Source organism: Ranitomeya variabilis, chromosome 5 (genome assembly GCF_051348905.1).
Source record: "Ranitomeya variabilis isolate aRanVar5 chromosome 5, aRanVar5.hap1, whole genome shotgun sequence".
Lineage (NCBI taxonomy): Eukaryota > Metazoa > Chordata > Amphibia > Anura > Dendrobatidae > Ranitomeya > Ranitomeya variabilis.
Window position 1 is genome coordinate 87896118 of NC_135236.1, and position 18548 is coordinate 87914665.

General features: G+C 47.0%; 1 protein-coding gene across 3 annotated transcripts in view; it reads right to left on the reverse strand.

Moving 5' to 3' along the window:
• SH2D6 (SH2 domain containing 6) overlaps window positions 1–18548 on the reverse strand; it is a 139325-nt gene that overhangs the window by 82932 nt on the left and 37845 nt on the right. For 2 of the 3 annotated variants that reach the window (XM_077262866.1, XM_077262865.1), the window contains exons 4-6: window positions 16236–16252; window positions 16041–16143; window positions 4160–4218 (exon numbers count right to left, since the gene is read on the reverse strand). In XM_077262866.1, coding sequence (XP_077118981.1) covers window positions 4160–4218; window positions 16041–16143; window positions 16236–16252 — 179 coding nt within the window. The remainder of the gene's footprint in view (window positions 1–4159; window positions 4219–16040; window positions 16144–16235; window positions 16253–18548) is intronic. The other variant, XM_077262867.1, reaches the window with a different exon arrangement.

The following is an 18548-nucleotide window of genomic DNA, read 5'->3' on the forward strand; positions in this document are numbered from 1 at the left end:
GACCAACCTGACCTGCTCCACATGCGAATCCCAATTATCAGAAAAAACCAAAATATCATCCAGATAAACAATCAAAAATTTATCCAGATACTTCCGGAAAATGTCATGCATAAAGGACTGAAAAACTGAAGGCGCATTGGAGAGACCAAAAGGCATCACCAAGTACTCAAAATGACCTTCGGGCGTATTGAATGCGGTTTTCCATTCATCACCTTGCTTAATGCGCACAAGGTTGTACGCACCACGAAGGTCTATCTTGGTGAACCACTTGGCACCCTTAATCCGGGCAAACAAGTCAGACAACAGCGGTAAAGGATACTGAAATTTGACAGTGATCTTATTTAAAAGCCGATAATCAATACAAGGTCTCAAAGATCCGTCCTTTTTTGCCACAAAAAAGAATCCCGCACCAAGAGGGGAAGAAGACGGACGAATATGTCCTTTCTCCAGAGACTCCTTGATATATGAACGCATAGCGGTATGTTCAGGTACCGACAGATTAAACAGTCTTCCCTTAGGAAATTTACTGCCTGGGATCAAATCTATAGCACAGTCACAGTCCCTATGAGGAGGCAGTGCACTGGACTCAGACTCACTGAAGACGTCCTGATAATCAGACAAATACTCCGGAACTTCCGAAGGCGTAGAAGAAGCAATAGACACAGGCAGGGAATCCCCATGAATACCACGACAGCCCCAACTTGAGACTGACATAGCCTTCCAGTCCAGGACTGGATTATGGGTCTGTAACCATGGCAGCCCTAAAACAACCAAATCATGCATTTTATGTAAAACCAGGAAACGTATCACCTCGCGGTGTTCAGGAGTCATGCACATGGTAACCTGTGTCCAATACTGCGGTTTATTTGCAGCCAATGGTGTAGCATCAATACCCCTAAGAGGAATAGGATTTTCTAATGGTTCAAGAGTAAATCCACAGCGCTTAGCAAATGAGAGATCCATGAGACTCAGGGCAGCACCTGAATCTACAAACGCCATGACAGGATAAGATGACAGTGAGCAAATCAAAGTTACAGACAGAATAAATTTAGGTTGCAAATTACCAACGGTGACAGGACTAACAACCTTAGCTATACGTTTAGAGCATGCTGAGATAACATGTGTAGAATCACCACAGTAGTAGCACAAGCCATTCCGGCGTCTATGAATTTTCCGCTCATTTCTAGTCAGGGTTCTATCACATTGCATTAAATCAGGTGTCTGTTCAGACAACACCATGAGGGAATTTGCGGTTTTTCTATCACATTGCACCGAATTAGGTGTCTGTTCAGACAACACCATGAGGGAATTTGCGGTTTTGCGCTCCCGCAACCGCCGGTCAATTTGAATAGCCAGTGCCATAGTATCATTCAGACCTGTGTGAATGGGAAAACCCACCATAACATTCTTAATGGCTTCAGAAAGGCCATTTCTAAAATTAGCGGCCAGTGCACACTCGTTCCAATGTGTCAGCACGGACCATTTCCGAAATTTTTGGCAATACACTTCAGCCTCGTCCTGCCCCTGAGACATAGCCAGCAAGGCCTTTTCTGCCTGAATCTCAAGATTGGGTTCCTCATAAAGTAAACCGAGCGCCAGAAAAAACGCATCAAGATCAGCCAATGCCGGATCTCCTGGCGCCAGCGAAAAAGCCCAATCCTGAGGGTCGCCCCGTAAGAACGAAATAACAATTTTTACTTGCTGAGCAGAATCTCCAGATGAACAGGGTCTCAGGGACAAAAACAATTTACAATTATTCACGAAATTCCTAAACTTAAACCTGTCTCCGGAAAACAGTTCAGGAATCGGTATTTTAGGTTCTGACCTAGGATTTCTGATAACATAGTCTTGTATGCCCTGCACACGAGTAGCCAGCTGGTCCACACTTGTAATCAAGGTCTGGACATTCATGTCTGCAGCAAGCATAGCCACTCTGAGGTAAAGGGGAAGAAGAAAAAAAAAAAAAAAACTCAGAATCTTCTTTCTTATAATCCCTCTTCTGCAATGCATTAAACATTTAATACTGGCCTGGCAAACTGTTATGACCCCAATGGCGAGGGTCTCAGAGGAACGTGGAAGTCTGCAGAATACAAAAATCCAGCTCATAGGGCAGTGGTAACTGGGTTGACCATATATCTACTCCTAACGCCAACACTAGAAGTAGCCGGGGATCATTCCTACGTTGATTCTAGATGACACGCGCCAGCCGGAGAATCTAGCTACCCCTAGTAGAGGAAAACAAAGACCTTTCTTGCCTCCAGAGAAGGGGACCCCAAAGCTGGATAGAAGCCCCCCACAAATAATGACGGTGAGGTAAGAGGAAATGACAAACACAGAAATGAACCAGGTTTAGCACAGAGAGGCCCGCTTACTGATAGCAAAATAAAGAAAGGTAACTTATATGGTCAACAAAAACCCTATCAAAATCCACACTGGAAATTCAAGAACCCCCGAACCGTCTAACGGTCCGGGGGGAGAACACCAGCCCCCCTAGAGCTTCCAGCAAAGGTCAGGATATAGTTTTGGAACAAGCTGGACAAAAATACAAAACCAAAACAAATAGCAAAAAGCAAAAGGCAGACTTAGCTGATATAACTGGAACCAGGATCAGTAGACAAGAGCACAGCAGACTAGCTCTGATAACTACGTTGCCAGGCATTGAACTGAAGGTCCAGGGAGCTTATATAGCAACACCCCTAACTAACGACCCAGGTGCGGATAAAAGGAATGACAGAAAAACCAGAGTCAAAAAACTAGTAACCACTAGAGGGAGCAAAAAGCAAATTCACAACAGGCGGCTTGTCTTTCGCTCTGCTCTGTTGCTGAGGCATGACTGCTGCCGTCATGCTGATGGGCAGAGGGGAGCCTGCTGTCAATCAGCATGACGTCGTCAGAGTGGAAGAGCTGCTCTGTTAATGTGGAGCAGATGAATCACTGACAGGTGCGTTGGTTACCACTCGGAGCCGGTGCCAGGTCATATAGGCAGGTAGTTACCTGGCTGTTAGTTTTTAGGCTCATAGTATAAAACAAAGTCCTGAACAACCCCTTTAAGATTCCATAATGGTCTGATTAAGAATTTTATCCTCTGGGACCCCGGACTGTGCCAAATATGGAGGTGCCCAGTCTCCATTAGCACCAGATACCGTAAGTGGACTTACATATCTGTTCACTTTCCATTAAAGACTATGGAGGTATGAACACAACCTTACTAAGTCTATGTGCATGACTCAGGGTGCTTGGATGCCAGAAACGCATCAGGCTTTTATCTATCTATATTTTTTTGGATTCCATGTTTTTAATGAACCTTGAATAAAGAATTAACAATATTTTTACATATTGTGGACGGCTGTGCCGCTTATTTCCTTTTCTTAATCCTTTGTCTGAGCTTCACCAGCAGGACCGGCACCCGACACAGATTTCAGCCTCCAATATCGGATAACATGGCGTAGTGAGCTTCAAAAATCCCCCTCTCCCCAGCATGTACATGTATATCTTGCATAAGGAAAGATACATGTCGTGTACTGCGCTCCAACATGTCATCTTAATATAAATAATGCATCATTCTCCAGAACAGGACGTATACAATATATGAAAAAGAAAAAAGTGAGATGTCCTGTTTACAGTGCAAACTCAGACTATGACACCTTGTGGCGGTATAAAGGTATAACATGCATCCAGTAACTGAGCTTGAAGCACAAGTCTGTGCAACAGGCATAGCATTTTCTATTACTGGTAAATGCACTTATGCACAGTAGAACGGTGCTTGGTATTGGATCATAGACACTATCTATAGAGAATGACGCAAATTGTAAGAGAGCCCTTTTTGAGCTGTGCAAAATGTCTATATAGGTTTCCATGGGTAGGTGCAAAACGGTTAGGTCTGGGTCCTGGTCTGTTCCTATCCATTTTGAAGTCTCCTGACTACAAGAGTTAGAGTCCATCTATAGGGTTCACCTTGTCGCGGTGGGATGGCTTTTATGCTCTTTTGATCAAAATAGTGTCAGCTAAGTACGCTACGTTATTTACACATATTATTATGTACTGCAGAGTATTCGCTCATTTTGTTTTTATCCTAGGTTGTATAATAAAGAGGAGTAAAAATAACACCAAAAAAACCCCAAACATATCGCAGTTCTGGAACTGGTGACATAACACATACCTGCTGAGTCCTGTCTGGCATAGGAGGTTTTTGAGGAGGAAGAACAGCGGCAGAGCGACCTATGTGGAAAATATATATTATATTATATAAAATTATATTATTATTAGTGATGAGCGAGTGGACTCGTTGCTTGGGTTTTCCCGAGCACGCTCAGGTGACCTCCGAGTATTTGTTTGTGTTCAGAGATTAAGTTTTCATCGCCTCAGCTGAATGATTTACAGCTACTAGCCAGCTTGATTACATGTGGGGGTTCCCTAGCAACCAGGCAACCCTCACATGTACTCAGCCTGGCTAGTAGCTGTAAATCATTCAGCTGAGGCGATGAAAACTAAATCTCCGAGCAGTCTTAAATACTCTGAGATCACTTGAGCGTGCTGGGGAAAACCCAAGCAACGAGCATACTCGCTCATCACTAATTATTATATTGTGCACCCTAATAAGAGGGTAACTATGACCCCTGTAATGCATCGGCTTTCATGCCCGTGCAGCAATGAGACAGTGACCTAAGAAAGTTCAACTTAAATGTCTCTATTTTCAAACTCACTAAATACTGTAAATCCAGAACTTTTATCCCCTGGTTCACAGCTGGAGAATCCATATCAGTCCATTGCTGTGGGCAACTGCACCATTGTATCATTCGTGGGTGCGTCAGTAGCTTTGTCTTCTCGGGCCTGAGTTCAATCTCACACAGTCCTGTTCTGCATAGAGCCGCCTGTTCTGCTGCTTGCAAATAAAACACTGACATACCCAAACCTCAAATGAAAGTTTAAGGCTATGTTCACACGCTGCGGGTTTTGCTGCGGACCCGCAGCTGTTTTGCAGCTGCGGGTCCGCATCCTTTTTCCATGTAAGTTACAGTACAATGTAACCTAATGGAAAACAAAACCCGCTGTGCCGACGATCCTTTTTTTCTGTGGAAAATCCGCGCGGATTTTCTGCAGAAAAAAAGAAGGAGCATGTCACTTCTTGGTGCAGAATCGCAGCGATTCTGCACCCATAGGAATGCATTGAACCGCTAACTTCCCGCATGGGGCTGTGCCCACGTTGCGGGAAGTTAAGCGGATAATGTGCCGATGGTACCCGGGGTGGAGGAGAGGAGACTCTCCTCCAGGCCCTGGGAACCACATTTGGGTGTAAAAAAAAGAATTAAAATAAAAAATAATGCTATACTCACCTCTCAGCGCTGCCCGCGGCGTCCGGTCTCAGTTGCTGTGCCGAACAGGACCTGTGGTGACGTCGCGGTCACATGACCGTGACGTCACGAAGGTCCTTGTCGGCACAGCCGCTTGCAGCGCCGGGGAGATTGCGACGTCAGAGGGTGAGTATAGCCAATTTTTATTATTTTTTACATTACTATTGATGCTGCATATTGCTGCATATGCAGCATCAATAGTACAGCAGTAATCCCGCAGCGGAAACCGCGGAACAAACCGCGATAAATCTGCAGGGATAACCGCAGCGGTTTTGCCCTGCAGATTTTCAATTCCGCTGCGGGATTAACCCGCAGAGGAACCCGCAGCGTGTGAACGTGGCCTAAATGGGTTTTGTGGACATGGGCCACTCCCAAGACCCGAGTGGAGGGAGAAATCATGAGATCATGAGTAAGACTTCATAGTTGAAACGCGTTGATCCTCCTCACTGGTGTGCCAGGTGTTTGCTATGTAAAGATTTTTCATTTTGAAGAACTATTTATCGGTTTAGTTGTCTAATAAAGTCTCACAAAGTTTGAACTGCCTCCACCTCCAGCTGGATCATTTCTCTTCTTGTCTTCATTTGCTGTGGGCGCTCACCCTGAACCGTGCTGGGCGTTGGCAGGTCTGGGGATTTCGTCCAAGACCGGTAAGCTGACTATATTCCTTTTTTCTTTTGTTATTCACGAGGGAGAAATCCGTCCCACTACCAATCCTACAAATCTCTCCAAAAATAAAAGCCCATGTCAGGTTTTCTTAAATCTGAATTGGTCAAATAGTTTGACCAAATCCGCTCTGTCTTTTATGTTGCATTGTAACAACAGGCATGGCTGAAATTACAATGCTCTCCAGCAGGTTCAACATGCCTCTATGCGTATCCTGGGGGACACTATGACCCTCAAATATAATTACCCTCACTGCCTCACCCCCCATATTGTCTCCAGCCATTGTGAAAGGTCGGCTCACTTAGCTGCTCCCCGAGGTAGACACAGTAACACGTTTAGTTAAAATCTCTGGGTGGCTTATTGCTTCATAACCCATAAAGCCCAAACTAGTAACAGAAAACCACTTTTCTGGCTTAAATGAAAATAGAAAGTCCATATAAATTCATTAACAGTATGGCTCCTGCCTTCTGGGACAACACATATGGCAGCTCTCGCAGGAGCTTCAGTCTGGAGGCTTCATTCCTCCAAAACAACACAGAGAAAAAAAAATGACTGGACATTTAACTCCCTCCAGCCACACCCTGGAGGGGAAAACATGGTGGGTATGAGACTGGATTGCTCTCAGCACATATCATGCTGGAGGAAATTTATGGATTTCACATCACGCAACCTTTGCAAGACATATCTCCCCTCACATACAGCGCCAGTGACCCTGTCATATATTCCCCCCCCTCTGCCCAAAGCCGGGGGCTTTGGCACCTTCAGACACCAAACAGGGAATTTGGGAGAGGGCATCTGTGTTCCCGGGTAACTTCCCGGGTCTGTGTTGTACGTGGAAGCTGAAAGCTGGAGGCCTAAGAACCACCTAGTCACCCGGGCATTCTTACCCTTTTTCTCCCCTAACCATCTCAGAAGGTCATGATCTGACACAAGTTTGAACCTCCGGCCTAGTAGATATACTTCAGTGTATCCACGGCCCATTTTATGTCTAGACACTCCTTCTCGACGATGGCATAGTTTTTCTCGCATGATGACAGCTTCTGACTCAAATACAGGATGGGATGTTCTTCTCCGTTTATTTCTTGCGACAGGTCGTCTCCCAAGCTGACTTCTGACGCATCCATCTGGACCACGAACTCTTAGCTGAAGTCTGGCGCGACCAGAACCGGATGTTTACACACAGCCTGCATCAGCTCCTGGAACACAATCTCTGTGTTATCAATCCATTTAACGATCTGGTGCCTTTAAGAAGATCTGTCAATGGTGTGGTGATTGTGGCAAAACTTGGAATGAATCGACGATAATACTCCCCTATTCCAAGAAACACCCTCAGCTGCTTCTTGGAAAGCAGTTGCGGTCACTCTTGAATCGCCTCGATCTTGTTTATTTGCGGCTTAATTTCGCCCCTCCCGACGACATAGCCTAGGTACTTTGCCTCTTCCTTTCCTATGGCAAACTTTTTCGGATTTATAGTGAACCCTGCATTTCTTAAAGCATCCAGAACTGCCTCTACCTTTGGCAGATGACTAGCCCAGTCAGGGCTAAAGACCACAATGTCATAAAGGTACACTGTGGCATACTTCTTATGCAGAGCCTGGATCCGATCCAACGCCCTTTGGAAGGTTGCCGGGGCCCCCTGCAGACCGGAGGGCAATCTGTTGTATTGAAAACACTCTTCAGGCATCGAGAAGACCGTCTTCTCCTTGGCACTCCGGGATATGGGGATCTGCCAATACCCCTTCGTCAGTTTGAGGGTTGTAATGTACCTCATGGGACCAAGTCTCTCAATGAGTTCGTCTACACGAGGCATCGGGCATCCATCAAATCTTGAGACTTCATTCAGCTTGCGGTAGTCATTACAGAACCACCACTTACCGTCGGGCTTTGGTACGAGGACGATTGGACTCGACCATCCACTTTTTGACTCCTCTGTCATCCCGAGATCTAGCATCCTATTCATCTTATTTGAAAACACCTCCCGACGTTCTTCCGGAATTCTGTAGGGCTTGAGGTTCACCCTTACATGCGGTTCTGTCACCACGTCATGCTCTACCACCTGCATATGCCCTAGCAACTCTGAGAACAGGTCACTGTTTCGCTGCAACAGCTCCTGACACTGTTGCCCCAAGGCCAGCATTAGAGTCTCAGGAATGGTGACATTGTCCACTGCGGCCTTAGGACTGGCTCCCAGGCAAGAGGTTTCCAGCAATTCTCGGTCTTGCCAGGGTTTGAGAAAGTTTACATGATAGAATTGGTGCGGCTTCCTTCGACCTGGCTGGTGTACCTTGTAATTAACTTCGCCCAGTTTCTCCGCCACCTCATATGGGCCTTTCCACTTGGCTAGAAATTTGCTCTCCACAGTGGGGATGAGCACTATCATGCAATCCCCGGGCTGGAACTGTCTCAGCCTTCATGATCGGTTATACACCCTTGCCTGTACCTCCTGTGTCTGGAGAAGATGCTCCTTCACGATAGGCATTATTTTTGCCATCCTCTCCTGTAGCTGGGCGACATGATCTATGATGCTCCGGTGTGGCAGGATCTCGGCTTCCCAGGTTTCCTTGGCAATGTCCAGGAGCCCTCGCGAATGTCGACCATACAGGAGCTTGAACGGCGAGAAGCCAGTAGAGGCTTAGGGAACTTCCCTGATGGAGAAAAGCAGAAACGGAAGCAGATAATCCCAGTCTCGACCATCCTTCTCAATGACCTTTTTGAGCATGGCTTTCAAGGTTTTATTGAAGCACTCTACTAGGACGTCGGTCTGCGGATGGTAAACTGAGGTTCTCAACTGGGCAATCTGGAGGACCCTACATAGTTCTTTCATTACTTTGCTCATGAACGGGGTTCTCTGCTCTGTCAAAATCTCCTTCGGTAGGCCTGTCCTAGCAAAAATATGGACAAGTTCCTGGGCGATACTCTTAGCCGAAGAGTTCCTTAGGGGTACTGCTTCAGAATACAGGGTCACATAGTCCACGACCACTAAGATACAGTGGTGCCCTCGTGCAGACTTAACTAGAGGGCCTACTAGGTACATGGATATTCGCTCGAACAGGAACTCCATTACAGGTAACGAGACTAGGGGACTTCGGAAGTGAGAAGAGAGAGTGGTTATCTGGCAGGTGGGGCAGGATCTACAATATCTCACTATCTCCTGGTAACATCCCGGCCAATAAAACCGCTGTAATATTCTCTCCTGAGTTTTCTCTAACCCCAGATGTCCCGCCAAAACATGCAAATGGGCCATGTCTAAAACCCTCACCGGTAGGGTCCTGGAACCAACAGCTGCTCCACTAACTCACCTCCCCTCAGTGTAGTCACTGGATACAACAATTCGCCATTGTCTGTAAAGTGTGGATACCTGGTGTCAGCCCCCGGCTCTTCAGCAACCCCATCAATCACAGACACACTTTCAGAGGCCCCTCTTAGGGTAAGATCCCGCATTTGAGCAGTCCCCAAATTTTTCTCAGAAACCCCCAGTTCCGGAACCTCAGCCTCCCTGATCACCGTTTCATCCTCATCACCAGCTAGGACACACAAGGGGAACTCCTCCACCTCCAAAAGAAATTCATCAGGGTTGCGCTGGCTCCTGCCTGAGTCACTTGGCACCCCTGCCTTTCCCCACAAGTCCCAGAACAGGCTGAAGTTCAGCCCAATTATCACAGAGTGTAGTAAGTCTCTGACTACCCCAACCTCATGGGACTCTGTACCACGGCTCATTTTTATCAACACTCTGGCAATAGGGTAGTCTTTGGCGTCCCCATGGATACAGCGGATGCCCACATTTTCCCTGGGATCAACTGGTGGGGAAGCGTGGCCCCTATCAGGGTCACCAAACTCCCTGAGACCAAGAGTCGAAATAGGACAACGGGCCGCTATGTGTCCAGGACCGTGACACCGCCAGCAGATCATGTCTTTACTAGCAGCCTTTGGTAGCCCCTCAGCAGCTCCTTGGAACCTCGGACTTTCAGCAGTGGTTACCCTCTTTTGGGACTCGGGCTCCCTCTGGGTACCCCAGTATGGAGATGTACCACCTCCTGGCTCCCTTAAGGACTTCTCGACCACCTGGTACCTTTCTACGAAGCTCACCAGGTCATCCATATTCCAGGGGTCTCCCTGGGCAACCCAGGACTGCAGCAGACTGAGGAGGGAATGAGTAAACCTGTCCATGACCACCTGCTCGACCATCTGGGCTGGAGTGGAGGACTCTGGCTGCAACCATTTCTGGACCAAGTGCAACAAGTCAAACATTTGTGAGCGCGGAGGTTTGTCATCATAATACGCCCAGTGATGAACACTTTGGGCTCTGACAGACATAGTGACCCCTGAGCGTGCCAATATCTCCGTTTTTAACTTGGCATATTCCCGGGCATACTGAAAGGCCAAGTCAAAATAAGGTTTCTGGGGTTCACCTGTCAGATAGGGGGCCAGCACTGTCCACTGCTCCAGGGGCAGCCTCTCCCGGTCTGCAACCTGTTCGAAAACAGTGAAAAACGTCTTTATGTCATCCCATGGGGTCATCTTTTGCATGGCTCGTCTTACTACTTTCCGGAGGCATAAATCATCATCTTGATGTGGGGGAGGGGCGTTTCTTTGCTGCGGACATCTCCCACCAGGAGTTCCATCTGCCTATGTTGTTGAATCTGCAGCATCAGGAGTTTGTTTGTCTCCTGCTGTACCGGCTACTGCTCACAGAACTGCTCCTCCTGGCGCTGCTGTTGCTGCTTCTGGCACTGCTGCTGTTCACGATGCTGTTGGTGATGCTGCTGTTGACTCAGGATCAGGTGCTTGATTAGCTCCTCCATTTTGTCCTACCATTGTTCCATCTTCGTAACTGTAGTAACCCAGGACATATAATTTGTCCACAGCTGCTACCCGTGTTCCTGGAACATTTGCCTGCATTCTCCACAACTTGTGGAAGGTTGGCTCACTCAGCTGCTCCCCGAGGTAGACACAGGAACACATTTGGTTAAAAGTCTCTGGGCGATTTATTGCTTTATAAACCATAGCACCCAAACTAGTAACTGAAAACAGCCTTTCTGGCTCAAATGAAGATAAAAAGTACATGTAAAGTCATTCCCAGTACAGTTCCTGCCTTCTGAGACAACACAAACAGCAGCTCTTGCAGGAGCTTCAGTCTGGAAGCTTCCTTCCTCCAAAACAACACAAACAAAAAAAAACTGTCTGGACATTTAACTGCATCCAGCCTCACCTCCAGGGAGATATGGTGGGTAGGCGCCCCACCAATCTCTGACCTACGCACCATGAAAGCCAGACCCATATAGCGACTGGATTGCTCTGACCACATATAATGCTGGAGGAAAACTTATGGCTTTCACATCACGTAGAACAGCAACCTTCGCGACACGTATCTCTTCTCACGTATGGCACCAGTGACCCTATCACACATGTACACTTTTTGCATATACTACTGCAATCAACTGATTCCCTTACATAATCCCTTCTTGCACCCTTAAGGTACCGTTACACTAAACGATTTACCAACGATCACGACCAGCGATACGACCTGGCCGTGATCGTTGGTAAGTTGTCGTGTGGTCGCTGGAGAGCTGTCACACAGACAGCTCTCCAGCGACCAACGATGCCGAAGTCCCCGGGTAACCAGGGTAAACATCGGGTTACTAAGCGCAGGGCCGCGCTTAGTAACCGATATTTACCCTGGTTACCATTGTAAATGTAAAAAAAAAAAAAAAACACATACTCACATTCCGGTGTCTGTCACGTCCCTCGCCGTCAGCTTCCCGCACTGACTGTGTCAGTGCCGGCCGTAAAGCACAGCACATCGGTGACGTCACCGCTGTGCTCTGCTTTTACTTTACGGCCGGCGCTCACAGTCAGTGCGGGAAGCTGACAGCGAGGGACGTGACAGACACCGGAATGTAAGTATGTAGTGTTTTTTTTTTTTTTACATTTACAATGGTAACCAGGGTAAACATCGGGTTACTAAGCGCGGCCCTGCGCTTAGTAACCCGATGTTTACCCTGGTTACAAGCGAACACATCGCTGGATCGGCGTCACACACGCCGATTCAGCGATGACAGCGGGTGATCCAGCGACGAAATAAAGTTCTGGCCTTCTAGCTCCGACCAGCGATGTCACAGCGGGATCCAGATCGCTGCTGCGTGTCAAACACAATGAGATCGCTATCCAGGACGCTGCAACGTCACGGATCGCTGTCGTTCTCGTTCAAAAGTTGCTCAGTGTGACGGTACCTTTAGTCAATAAATTATTATGAAGAGAGAGCGAAAGAGAGAGTGAGAAAGAATCCGAACTTCCACGGCTCCACTCATCCCCATGACATGACAATATTCAATACGTTTATTTTTTAATTTTATACTAATGGGAAAGCAAAAGATGATTAAAATGTGTATGTTTTATATTTCTTACATGTATATGCCATATACAACATATATATTGACACGTCAAGTACCGTATTTTTCTGACCATAAGACGCACTTTTTTTCCCTCCAAATTTGGAAGGAAAGTGTGGGTGCGTCTTATGGTAGGGATGTAGCATGTGGGGAGGGGGGCAGCAGCGAGTGGGATCGCAATGATATCTCACTTCAGGAGACAGAAAAATGTCCCCACTGCCAGGAATCAGCTGCTGGGGAAACCATGTGGTCCCGATGATTAAGTGCAGTGAATATTCATTAGCTACTCCCCGCCCACCTATCAGCTGAGCTGTGAGCCAGGAGCAGCAAATGAATACTGCACTTAAGCAGGGACACACATGGATTCCTCAGCGCTGATTCCTGCAGCAGCTGGGGAGATCCGTGTGTCCGGGGGAGGAGGAGGCAGCAGCAGCAGGGTCCGGGAGAGAGGAGATCACTGGTACCTTCCTGGGCTGGAGCTGAGTGCTGTGCACAAGGAGGACCTGTGATGATGTCAGAAGTAGGCAGGCTGGAGCATCACATGGCAGCACAGAGCCCTCCCTCTTCTTGACATCATCATAGGTCCTTCAGACTCCAACACTAGAATCTGCTGGCTTCCATTACCTGTGCTGTGGAAAGGCAACAAGAGGGAGGGCTCTGTGTGTGCAGTCATGGGATGCTTTTACCTCACCACAGGCTGGCTGCCACAATTAAGAGGTTATTCTTTCCAAAACACAATAAAGCACTCTGCCACTCCTTTAGTGAACTATAACTCCCAGCATGTCATAGGATCTGCAGGACATGCTGGAAGTTATAGTTCTCCCATGGGATTTTAAAGCAGCACTCCAGTGTTATTTTGCAGTGCTGGAGTGGTGCTTTCAATATAAGCCCTGTGCCCCCATTCTTATACTCACCCTCCAGCATCTTGATATATTACTGTACAGACACCACACTGGTCCCGCAGCTTCCAACATAATAACGTACTATTATATATAATAACACCACATATAATAGTATGTTATTAAATATTTTACCACATTTTTTTGCTTCAAATATTTTTTCCCTTATTTTCCACCTCTCAAACCTGGGAGCGACTTATAGTCCGGTGCGTCTTATAGTCCGAAAAATACGGTACATGTCAAAAACATGGTCTGAAACAGGCCTAACACAGCTAGCATCTGCTGCGTATGGTGCGGGCTCCATACATCCCTAATTGGCATACAATGACATTGTACGTCTCATGACCTACAGGGCCCTCCACTGCCCACCGGCAACGGCCATTTGATGAACCTATTCACACGTGTTTGGCTTTCTCTTCTTTGGAATTACTATCTCCATAACTCCCATGGACTTTGATATATGCACAACCAGAACTTCCGTTTGTGGTGTCAATAGGGGATCAGGTGGCGTTTCCATGCCAGAGGTTTAATGGAGACCTCCACCAGCCATAATATAATCATAGCCCCGTCTGTTAACATGCATGTATGAAAGTGTCCGTGTACTGGGAGCCACATGCCCCAAATACCAGTACCGCTGACTCCTCAATACCAGTACCGCTGACTCCTCAATACCAGTACCGCTGACTCCTCAATACCAGTACCGCTGACTCCTCAATACCAGTACCGCTGACTCCTCAATACCAGTACCGCTGACTCCTCAATACCAGTACCGCTGACTCCTCAATACCAGTACCGCTGACTCCTCAATACCAGTACCGCTGACTCCTCAATACCAGTACCGCTGACTCCTCAATACCAGTACCGCTGACTCCTCAATACCAGTACCGCTGACTCCTCAATACCAGTACCGCTGACTCCTCAATACCAGTACCGCTGACTCCTCAATACCAGTGCCGCTGACTCCTCAATACCAGTGCCGCTGACTCCTCAATACCAGTGCAGCTGACTCCTCAATACCAGTGCCGCTGACTCCTCAATACCAGTGCCGCTGACTCCTCAATACCAGTGCCGCTGACTCCTCAATACCAGTGCCGCTGACTCCTCAATACCAGTGCCGCTGACTCCTCAATACCAGTGCCGCTGACTCCTCAATATCAGTACCGCTAACTCCTCAATACCAGTACCGCTGACTCCTCAATACCAGTGCCGCTGACTCCTCAATACCAGTACTACTGACTCCTCAATACCAGTACCGCTGACTCCTCAATACCAGTACCGCTGACTCCTCAATACCAGTGACTCCTCAATACCAATACCGCTGACTCCTCAATACCAGTGCCGCTGACGTCTCAATATCAGTACTGCTGACTCAATACCAGTGCCGCTGACTCCTCAATACCAGTACCGCTGACTCCTCAATACCAGTGCCGGTGACTCCTCAATACCAGTACCGCTAACTCCTCAATACCAGTGACTCCTCAATACCAATACCGCTGACTCCTCAATACCAGTGCCGCTGACGTCTCAATATCAGTACTGCTGACTCAATACCAGTGCCGCTGACTCCTCAATACCAGTACTGCTGACTCCTCAATACCAGTGCCGGTGACTCCTCAAAACCAGTGCCGCTGACTCCTCAATACCAGTACCACTGACTCCTCAATACCAGTGACTCCTCAATACCAGTACCGCTGACTCCTCAATACCAGTGCCGCTGACTCCTCAATACCAGTACCGCTGACTCCTCAATACCAGTGCCGGTGACTCCTCAAAACCAGTGCCGCTGACTCCTCAATACCAGTGCCGCTGACTCCTCAATACCAGTACCACTGACTCCTCAATACCAGTACCGCTGACTCCTCAATATCAGTACCGCTAACTCCTCAATACCAGTGCCACTGACTCCTCAATACCAGTGCCACTGACTCCTCAATATCAGTACCGCTAACTCCTCAATACCAGTACCGCTGACTCCTCAATACCAGTGCCGCTGACTCCCCAATACCAGTACTACTGACTCCTCAATACCAGTACCGCTGACTCCTCAATACCAGTGCCGCTGACTCCTCAATACCAATGCCACTGACTCCTCAACATCAGTACCGCTAACTCCTCAATACCAGTACCGCTGACTCCTCAAAACCAGTGCCGCTGACTCCTCAATACCAGTGCCGCTGACTCCTCAATATCAGTACCGCTAACTCTTCAATACCAGTACCGCTGACTCCTCAATACCAGTACCGCTGACTCCTCAATACCAGTACCGCTGACTCCTCAATACCAGTACCGCTGACTCCTCAATACCAGTGCCGGTGACTCCTCAATACCAGTGCCGGTGACTCCTCAATACCAGTGCCACTGACTCCTCAATACCAGTACCGGTGACTCCTCAATATCAGTACCGTTGACTCCTCAATACCAGTGCCGCTGACTCCTCAATACCAGTACTACTGACTCCTCAATACCAGTACCGCTGACTCCTCAATACCAGTAACGCTGACTCCTCAATACCAGTAACGCTGACTCCTCAATACCAGTAACGCTGACTCCTCAATACCAGTAACGCTGACTCCTCAATACCAGTAACGCTGACTCCTCAATACCAGTACCGCTGAATTCTGAATACCAGTACCATCGATTTCTGAATACCAGTACCACTGACTTCTAAATACAAGTACCGCTGACTCCTCAATACCAGTACCACTGAATTCTAAATACCAGTACCACTGACTTCAGACCTAAATATGCGCTGTGATTCTCCTGTGCAGTCCAGACACATGGCAAGGAACGACTCTGTAGATCACACGGTGGGACCTCATACAAGTCATCTTCCTCTTCTTCCTGATTAAAAAGAAATGAAAAATCACAAAACTGTGACAGAGACACATCCAAAAAAATAATCTATATATGACTGAAAACACAAGGACACTTACCTCTACCAAGTCATTCTCTGCAAAAATGACAGAGAACACAAGTTATTATAGAATGGCTAATGGTTTCATAATCTATACTTGTAAATGTGGATGATCACTGCAGAGATGTGTTTGGCCGTCATTGAGGGATCCCGGTGATAAAGAGGGGCCCACATTGGATTATTGGTCACTCAGTTGGATCTTTTTATTTCCTTGACACTGTTTTTGGCGGGAAAGTTTCTAAACAAAAAGAGTCTGGGTTTTTCCATGGTTGTTGGGAAGATTTGTTTAGAGTAATGACAGATTATTAATATGACCTATGACGTGGCCATCGCAAGAGGAAATGGTTCAGGAAGCAACAGGCAATGATGGGGTCATTGGGTGACATGTGCGGTGACTATGCTGGCCATGCAAGAACTGGGATGTTTTCAGCTTCCAAGAACATGATGCCATTTTCAATGCTCAAAGACACCGTGACGAGATCCTGAGGCCCAATGTTGTGCCATTCATCCACGTCCAAATGCAAAAGAAGAAACGGACAGCACCACAGCAATTGTGACAGAACAGCTTACGTGTTTATTCTGCCATCTGCAACTTTTCGGTCCTGAGACCTTTATCAAGAATGCTTGATAAAGGTCTCAGGACCGAAACGTTGCAGATGGCAGAATAAACACGTAAGCTGTTCTGTCACAATTGCTGTGGTGCTGTCCGTTTCTTCTTTTGCATTTGGACTTTATACTGGGATGGATCCCCTGGTGTGGACGGGCACCCTGTTGTCCATAGAGACGTTATTCATTTAGGGTGCGGCCTGACTTCCAATTCATCCACGTCCATCATCTCATGTTGCAGCCTTATAATGTACGGCCCCATGTTACAAGGATCCGTACACAATTCCTGGAAGCTGAAAACATCCCAGTTTTTGCATGGCCAGCAGAGTCACAGCACGTCACCCAATGACCCCATCATTGCCTGTTGCTACCCGAACTAAGTTCCCCTTGCGATACCCACGTCGTAGGTCATATAATAATCCATTGCATAGCATAGCAAACAACCTAATCATCACTAGGCGAAGGAGATGTGAGGCAAATGGTGGTCACACCAGATACGGACAGTTTTCTGACTTTGCGTACTTTGTCTGCCCTATTGAGGAGCCGCGGCAGGAATACAAGAAGAGGACGTTATCACATGAAGATGGGAGGCACCGGACCTGGACCGCAACACCCATCGGACCCAAACCGGACCGGGACCGCCCCTGGGTGAGTATAATCTAACCTCTTTTTCTTACCTTTCCGGATACATCGGGGGCTTCTCTACAGCATTACAGAATGCTGCAGATAAGCCCTTGATGCCGGTGGTCGCAGCTCATATACAATTTTTGAGGTGACAGATTCCCTTTAAAAGGTATGTAAATATGTGAGTGGACAGAGAATTGTGTAACTGATGGCTGGTTTAATTTTTTTTTATTTACTGGTGGTTATTCTTGGTTAAAGGTATTCTGTCAGCAGTTTTTTGCCACCTAATCTGAGAGCAGCATAATACAGAGCAATAGAGCCTGATTACAGTGATGTGTCACTTACTAGGCTGGGTGTAATAGTTTCAATACAATCAGTGTTTTATCAGCAGGAGATTATCAATGCCTGACTAGGACACACATGCACAGCAGTTTAGCTACTCTGTGTAACCCCACCTCCACCAATGATTGGCAGCTTTCTGTCTATGCACAGTGTACAAAGGAAGCTGCCAATCAGGGGTGTGGGCTGGGTTATGCACATCTCAGCATTCTGACCACTGCTACATATACAGCAGAGAAAACAGGAATTCTATCGAAACTACATCAAGCAGCCCAGTAATTGATACATCATTAGAATCAGGGTCTCTTGCCCTATACTACGCTGCTCTCAGATTACATAACAAACATCTGCTGACAGATTCACTTTAATGTATTTTTCTACATAAAGTATTTATTAAAGTTGTACATTTTTAATCTAGCCTTTAATACAAAATGGCTGTAGCCAATTCCTCCACTGTTACTCAGGGTCCATGAGTATTTATTGTAATATATATATATATATATATATATATATATATATATATATATATATATATATAAACACTAGATCGTGGCCCGATTCTAGCGCATCGGGTATTCTAGAATATGCTATTGCCCAGCCACGTAGTATATTGCCCAGTCACGTAGTATATTGCCCAGCCACATAGTATATCGCCCAGTTACGTAGTATATTGCCCAGCCACATAGTATATTGCCCAGCCACATAGTATATTGCCCAGCCACATAGTATATTGCCCAGCCGCATAGTATATTGCCCAGCCACG